Consider the following 8581-nt stretch of genomic DNA (forward strand, 5'->3'; position numbering starts at 1 on the left):
ACACACCCCATGACAGACCTGTGAGCTCCATGCACTGATTCTTAGGGCTGTGCATTATTGTTGCAGTAAGGACATTTCTTCCCTTAACAGAGCAGGATTTTTGGTGAGTTGTCCATTTCTTCATTAAAGTTACAGGTGAGAGATTAGGAAGGGCTTCAGGCTCCAGTAGAGAAATATTTGGGCCAGAATTCACCAGCACAGCAACTTGAAATGTTCAGTACAGTCAGGAACTCCAAAGGAGAGCACTGGTACATTTGTAAATTGGAAGATTCCTGAGGAGGGTGAAAGAGACAAACATTTAATTTTAAGATCAATTCTTTGTCTCTACCCTTCTCCTTGTACCTGTTCCAGTAGCTTCCTTTTGTCGGGGGTGTGAGGGCATTGTGGGTTTCTTCCACTGGTTCATTCAGTTTCTCCAAATTCACTGCCCTGCTTGGAACTGTAGCTCAAACCTCTCCTGTGGGGTTCGGTTTTATAAGAGTTTCACAACCATAATGGATAGTACAATGTCCAGAACCTGCTCTCAAGTTTTGCTGTCAATGGGTCATTCTAGCTTGACACTGGCCTTCCTGAGAGTAAAGTCAGGACCCCTGTATTTAGAAATCCCCTTAGTGCATGGCCAGTCTCAGAATGCCACATTAACTGGGGGTTGTCTTCAGAATCTTTAAGTTCCCTAAGAGAATAGCATTGTTCCAAGGAAGACCTGAAACTATCATTTCCCCAGGCAGACAGAAATGTTGAAGAATAAGGGTCAATGTGGTCCCACTGAGACTAAGGCAGGCATTCTCCCTAATTCAACTTTAAAGTCAGTTAAATAAAAGCCCCAGTTTACACTGAGCATGAGCCTTCAGTGACTTCAGCTGGAGTCAGCCTGTAACCACAAGGACAGGCGAGCCAAAGAACTGACAGGAGAGTTGCTGAAATGTTAAACATAGAGGATTAAAGGTTCAGAAGATTTATGATAACAAACTGTTCAGTGAGGGAGAGGTTCAGTGCCCAGCATCCCTGGGTCTAGAGAGGATGAGCAGCATCAAAAGGCAGTACACGGAAGCATGTATCTGGCTGATAGATGATGTTGTAAATCTCACCGAAGGAGTTCCAAGTAGTGGGACGTGCTTATCCAATTCTGTGAGACATAACATAAGAACATAAGAACGGCCATACTGGGTCAGACCAAAGGTCCATCCAGCCCAGCATCCCATCTGCCGACGGTGGCCAATGCCAGGTGCCCCAGAGAAGGAGAACAGAAGACAATGATCAAGTGATTTATCTCCTGCCATCCATCTCCTGCCCTTGTTCTGAAGGCTAGGGCACCATACTTTATCCCTGGCTAATAGCCATTTATGGACCTAACCTGCAAAAATTTATCAAGCTCTTTTTTAAACCCTAATAGAGTCCTGGCCTTCACAGCCTCCTCGGGCAAGGAGTTCCACAGGTTGACTGTGCGCTGTGTGAAGAAAAATTTCCTTTTATTAGTTTTGAACCTACTACCCATCAATTTCATTTGGTTTCCCCTAGTTCTTGTATTATGGGAAAAGGTAAATAATTTTTCTATATTCACTTTCTCCACACCATTCATGATTTTATATACCTCTATCATATCGCCCCTCAATCGCCTCTTTTCCAAACTGAAAAGTCCCAGTCTCTCTAGCCTCTCCCCATATGGGACCCGTTCCAAGCCCCTAATCATCTTAGTCACCCTTTTCTGAACCTTTTCTAATGCCAATATATCTTTTTTGAGGTGGGGAGACCACATCTGCACGCAGTACTCGAGATGTGTACGTACCATAGTTTTATATAGGGGAAGTATGATATCTTTTGTCTTATTATCGATCCCTTTTTTAATAATTCCTAACATCCTATTTGCTTTACTAACTGCCGCTGCACACTGCGTGGATGTCTTCAGAGAACTATCCACTATAACTCCAAGATCCCTTTCCTGATCTGTTGTAGCTAAATTTGACCCCATCATGTAGTACGTGTAATTTGGGTTATTTTTTCCAACATGCATTACCTTACACTTACCCACATTAAATTTCATGGAGTCTTGAAACTGGGAAAATGAGGAAGGGGCGTCTGTCTCATGTTCAGGCCAAAGATGGGAGAAATGGGGACTGCTGCTAAAGGATGCTGTCATGGATGAAGTGCAGTGTGGTCAATATAGTAGCAGTTTGCCCGTGACAGCGTCCCCAATCCAGATCAGCCCGCTCACAACTGATTGAGCAAACCAGTTTTATATTTCAATTCAAACACAGTCTGTCTTTCAGAGTCTTGTAGGGGAAAATCTCACCAAGGTTAAGCTACATGTGTATAGCCCATCCCAGATCGAGAAAGGGGTAAACCAGGTAATTAATTGTTACTGGTTGGAGTATGGACCAGGCAGGATGGTCCAGCTCTGGCATCCCAGGTTAGGGAGTTGGTAACCATTTTGGCTATATCCTCCCTATATAGTCTGTTCTTATCTCTCTTATCACTTTCTTTTGTATGTTAATGGTGACACCTCTTACCCCAGTCTTTCCCACCTCTCTATTTATGAATGCTCCTCTGAGTCCACCAATTGTTCTCCTTACCCATAGCTGAACACTGCTGTTTCATCAATGTAGTATGTGAGAAGGGTGCTCTGTACTGCACAGAGGAGTCCAGAGGAAGGTGAAATGTCGCTTGATTGATCTGATGGTGTTACAGTATCTGTATGATTCTCCATCCCACTCCACCTTATACTTAGTTTCTGTGCATGATTTCAGTTTGAGCAGGATTTCATGTGTTTGTATTCTATGACACCTGGGTCCTTATCCTCAGTTCATTTTGTTAAATTGGAACCTTATCAAGGTATCTGATAAATCTGAGTTTTTCCCTGCAATGGACGTGTATCTTAGTGTGACTGACACTGACATTTCTCATCCTACCCATTCGCCTGGCATCATTAGCTCCCTCTGAGGAGTTCTCTGAACTTCACCAGGCCCAAAGCAATGTGATTACCTTTCTAGATTATTTACCATATTATTTCTATATACTTACATATGCAGCAGATGTAGCAAGGACTGTCACTCTCCTGTGGGCCTCCACAGCCACAGTCAACACTGCAAATGATGATCTTCAATGGCGTTATGAAGGGCGCGATCCATAGTCTACTCAGACTGAAGGATGCCTAGGACCTTAGTAGTAGCATCCTTCAGTCTACGTAGACTATGGATCGCGCCCTTCATAGTTCCGTTTGGCATCCTCATTTGCAGCGTCAGCTGTGACTGTGAAGACCCACACGAGAGTGACAGTTCTTGCTGCATCTGTTGCATATGTAATGGTGTCTGGCAGGTCCTTGCTGTGCTTTCTGTGTGCTCGCTTCTCCTCTGCTAGCTGTCTGATCCTCAACTCACCCTTCTGAAGGCCCTTGTATAGTTCCTGCCTCCATCTGCTGCGATCGTCTGCCAGCTCCTCCCAGCTGTCTGACTTAATGTCTACTTCCCTGAGGTCTCTCTTGCACACATCTTTGTAGTGCAGCTGAGGGCATCCAGGAGGTCTTTTGCCAGAGGTTAGCTTGCCATACAGGATGTCTTTTGGGATCCTTCCATCATTCATCCTGTGGACGTGGAAAAGCCAGAGGAGTCGCCACTGCCTGAGGAGGATGTGAATAGTTGGGATTCCAGCTTGCTCAAGGACGGTAGTGTTGGACACTCTGTCCTTCCACGATATTCCAAGGTTGCGCCTGAGGCAGAGCAAGTGGAAGACGTTCAGCCTCTTTTCCTGGTGGGCGTACAGGATTTATAATATAGTACGTAACACCCCTCACATTAATTCTCTCCCTTCTCAAGCATCTTGAGCATTTCTGAACCTATTAGACGTGAAGACCACATCACTCCATAGTGGCTTTCAACCTTATAGATAGATAGATAGATAGATAGATAGAGTTGCCATAGTGGAACACTTAAACCTAGGGTCCAGCTAGTCCTTTGTCCTCACTAAAAAACTAAAAAAGTGACAGCACCAGGTGCTGTGGAAGAGGATGTGAGAATTCCAGGGTTATGTGGCTGGGGAAGGGGGTCTAACTGTTCTTAGGGTGTCACCTTAATGTTTTACAGGTAGAGATCAAATTGTGCCCACAAGCACAGGGTTTGAAGGCTTGCCAAACATTTATTTCGCTGTATCTAGTGTTATTGTTCATGTTCAAACCCTGATCTGGATTTAGCTTGTTGCCTCAACTACCTCTTGTGGCAATGAGTTCTTCATTCTAATTAGACAAGTTATTTTTTTAACAAATTATTTTGGTCACAGTGAAGTCCAGAAAAGTCCTCAGAGGGAGCTAAAGAAGCCGTATGAATGGGCAGAATGATAAATTTCAGTGTCAATAACTTCAGCATCTATATCCATTGCAGGGAAAAAGATCAAATTTGTCAGAAACCTTAAGAAGCTTCTAATTTAACTGTATGAATTATTATTCTTTTTTAAACTTTTTTGTACTTTCTGTGTTTCAGCTGAATTGAATGGGCTCTTAAACTTGTGTGGTGAGACTGGGAGAACACATTTGCAGACTATTCTCTACAGGTCAGTAATATGTAGTCTGTTCTCATATTGTTTCTTATTTTCCTTTATATGTTAACTATCACATCGATACTCCCAGCCTTTCCCTTATCTGTACACATAAATGTATACCCGGGCCACCAACTGTTCTCCTTACCATTGCCTGAACCCCTCCTGTTCATCAACGTCTTGTGTGAGAAGGGTGCCCAATACTCCACAGAGGAGTCTAGCGGTGGTGAAACATCAGTTGATTGATCTCATGACATTGATTTTTTGCATAATTTCCCCATCTCACTCCTTCAGCATGCCAATGTTTTGCTTAGTTTCTGTCCATGATTTCACGTTGAGCAGGATTTCATAAAATTGTGTACCATAACATCTGAGTCCGTGGCCTCAGTTCATACAGTTAAATTAGAACCTTGTTAAGGTTTCTGACAAATATGATATTTTCCCTGCAATGGATATACACGCTGATGCTATTGACACTGAAATTTTGTCATTCTGCCCATTCACCTGGCTTCTTTAGCTCCCTCTGAGGACTTTTCTGGACTTCACTGCAATCAAATAATACAATTACCTCTGCAAAGGTTGCCACCTCCCGGCTGACTCCCCTTTCTAGATTATTTACCACATTATTTGTAATAAAGAATGAACCCCCCCCTCACACTATTTCTTTCCCTTTTCAGTCATCTTCAGCATTTCTGAACCTATTCAACATATTGGACATACCACCTCATGGTAGTTTTCAACATTACTTCTTCTGACCCATCAACATTCCTCCTTTTGGGTATCCCTGGCCTAGAAGCAGCCTACGCCTGGATTTCTATCCCTTTTGCTATGTGCTACATTATTGGCCTGTTAGGAAATCTCACAATTCTGCTCATTGTATGCAAAGACCAGACCTTGCACAAGCCGATGTACATATTGCTCTGCATGATGGCACTCACAGATATTGCCATGTCTACCTTCATTGTACCAAAGGCACTGTGCATATTTTGGTTCAATTTGAAAGACATTACTATTGGTGGGTGCCTCACCCAGATGTTCTTTCTTCACATGCTTTCTATAAAGTACTCAGCCATCCTTGTGACAATGGCCATTGATCGTTACATTGCCATATGTCATCCTCTGAGATATGCCACCATCCTCACCAATGGAAGACTAGCTAAGCTAGGACTCATGGGTTTGATAAGAGCTGTTTCATATACTCTGCCCATGCCCCTACTCCTGAGCAAGCTGCCATTCTGTGCCAACCACATGATCCCTAACACATACTGTGAGTACATGTCTGTGGCAAAGATATCATGTGGGGACATCACTGTCAACAAAGTATATGGCTTGGTGGCTGTGATTCTAGTCATTGGGTGTGATATGATGGTCATTGGTCTCTCTTACACTCTGATCTTAATGGCCGTCCTCCAAATCTCCTCTAAGAAAGCCCACCATAAAGCTCTCAACACCTGCATAGCCCACATCTGTGTGATTCTGGTGTCTTATAGTTCCTGCCTCTTCTCCAACCTGATGCACCGGTACGGTCAGGGCATGTCTCCCCCCATTCACATCATCATGTCCAATGTCTATTTCATCATCCCCCCCACGCTGAACCCTGTCATTTATGGGCTCAAAACCAAAGAACTTCGTGAGAAAGTTGGTAAACACATCTGCAAGAGGTGATCAACTTTATCCACTAACTTTATATAAGTTGGAAAGAAGGGTAGAGGATTCTATTCATTTATCAAAGATGCTCTGTTGAAATTTGGCTGAGCTCATCATTGTGAGGAGAATGCCCCATAGTGGGGAAACCCTAGTCACTGTTCTGAGCCACGAAGAGGAGACAGGGGGTTCTACTGCCCAGGAATTCTTGGGCCAGATGTGTCACCATTAAGATCACCCTCACTCTGATCTTCTTAGCTATCCACCCATCCATTGAATAACTCAGAATTAAATTATGATTTAGTTGATGCTTTCAGAGTAAACTGAAAAGCAACAGGACTGTTTTTACACTCTAGAGGGTTTCCTTACCTTCTTTTTTATAGTCTGGAACACATCTTGTGTGCTTAGATGCCCAGAGGATGCTTGGAGTGAAAATGCAATTGTCTGGTTTACAAGACATGGCATGGCCATACACATGGAGAAAAACAAAACAAACAAACAAAACACACACACACTTCATGGGAGTACTTCTCAGCAGTCTCTTGGGACTGATAGAGCCTCCCTATCAAAGATGTATTGAAGTGTTCTGTTGCTGAAGGATAGGAAGAAAGTGTTTTTGTGTGTGTTCTTGACTGGTTTCTACCATAAGCTTGGTAGGATTTGTGTAACACATAAAGCTCTGCAGACACAAGATATAAACTTTTCTCAGGCCTGCAGTTTAGGCAGGAGATTATCAAAGCATTAGAGAGTATGTGAACCAGCACAAAGTGGGTTTCTGTTTGGAAGGGATCCCAAGATTTCTGTAAGCTACATGGTGGATCTGTTACCCTGACACAGAAAACAAGCTCACTCACAAAATATTTGTGAAAAAACCAGCCTTCTGAAGGTGTTACATTCACGTGAGCACACTTAGGCTACAGATACACACATGAGTTTTTTGGATAAATCAGGAGTTTTGTCAACAAAACTCACCATATGCCCACACACAAAACGTCGGCACAACTGGGAACTTCTGCTGACAGCTTTCTGCCTCTCCCAGAGGAGGAAGAGTGCCTTTGTTAACAGATACTGCAAACAAAATTGCTATGTGGATGCTCTGAGGGGGGCCTTCTGTCCACAGACAGGACTTCCAGCACACTCAGAAGCACCGTCTGCTGCACTTGCATTTGGTGGTTTTCTAAAGACAGTAACCAGGAAGTCTGGGTGCTCTATTGACAGAACAGACCGCTCTTTCAAAGCTGTTTAATGTATGGCCACACACTGGGGACAGATATTTTCTCAGAAAATGTTTCTCAAGGGAAATGTCTGCCAAGACACTGTTCTAGTGTAGCCATAGCCTTAGAGAATGAGGTGTCAGACAGGTAAATGTGAGAGTGCTAATGGGGCACAGAGCTGTATTCTTGTGTGGGACACAATCTTAGGTGAAGTTAATTGCAGGTTTTCATCACAGTCATTGGACATGGCTAAATTGGCAGATGTAATCCCCTCCCCTGCTGGCTATGGTTCACTGTCCCATGAATTGGTACTGATTCCACTTACAGAAAGAATGAGTCTCCTCTACAGCCTGACGTGAGAAGCAGCTGGTTTTTATCTCTAACTGCAGAGGCTCATGCAGTAAGCAGCACAGGTCCAAGATCTGGTTCCATGTGTTGGTGTTATGCAGCTCCCCTATCTACTAATTGAAAATGTGCTCATAAAAAGACAGAAGGATGAGGTGGAGTCTCATAGGGAGAGGCAGTTGCCAAATTACCTACGGCACCGGTAGGGGCACGAAGTCGTATTGTGTCAGCACAGGGTGAGCTGATTGGAGAAGGGGAGTCTCACTCAGGGGATTGGAGATGTTTGTTTTTTGGAGATATTGAGTTTGTATTACAAACCGTGTTTTTGTCGGCTCCACTGCCAGGGGTGCCACGGAGGTGATGGCAGCCTTGCCAGAGTGATAACAGAGACACAAGGGACAGAATGTGGATCACCTTCAAAATCAGTTATTCCAAACCTTGTCTGGCCCATTGATTCTAAGTGTCATTTCTCCTTTCTGGGGCTGACAGGATTTTTCAGGGTATTCATTCCCTGGTGCAGTACTCTCATGATGCCCATGCAGAGGCTGGAATGGGCCCCAGCTCTGGTGACAGTCTATTTGGACCTACCAATAATAATTTACCCAAAGTGTCTCAATGAGGAATTGGTAGCTGTAATGTTCCAACAGGTAGGGGATGATCTATGTCTGGTGGCTTATCCCTGAAGGTTACTGTCACTTATGGAAAGTAAATATAGCCCTTGTGGAATTGAGAATCCTGGCATATTACTGGAGTTTCAATTAATCCTATTGTCTCATTGTGGGGAGGGAGCATGATAATCCATACCTTCCACAGCCCTCAGGCTATAATGAGCTTCAGGGACCTTTAAGAAAGAT

The 8581-nt window shown here is 43.7% G+C and overlaps 1 protein-coding gene across 1 annotated transcript; it reads left to right on the forward strand.

Annotated features, from left to right (window-relative positions):
- Positions 1 to 5607: 5607 nt before the first annotated feature.
- On the forward strand, positions 5608 to 6189 carry LOC142007625 (olfactory receptor 52P1-like). Its single transcript, XM_074984313.1, has one exon. The coding sequence runs from the start codon at positions 5608 to 5610 to the stop codon at positions 6187 to 6189; it is 582 nt and encodes a 193-aa protein (XP_074840414.1).
- The last annotated feature ends 2392 nt before the right edge of the window (positions 6190 to 8581 follow it).

The sequence above is a fragment of the Carettochelys insculpta genome, chromosome 1 (assembly GCF_033958435.1).
Source record: "Carettochelys insculpta isolate YL-2023 chromosome 1, ASM3395843v1, whole genome shotgun sequence".
Taxonomy (NCBI): domain Eukaryota; kingdom Metazoa; phylum Chordata; order Testudines; family Carettochelyidae; genus Carettochelys; species Carettochelys insculpta.

Bases quoted from the DNA above. Each gene is read 5' to 3' on its own strand.
- LOC142007625 (XM_074984313.1), top strand. From the start codon at position 5,608: ATGGCCATTGATCGTTACATTGCCATATGTCATCCTCTGAGATATGCC.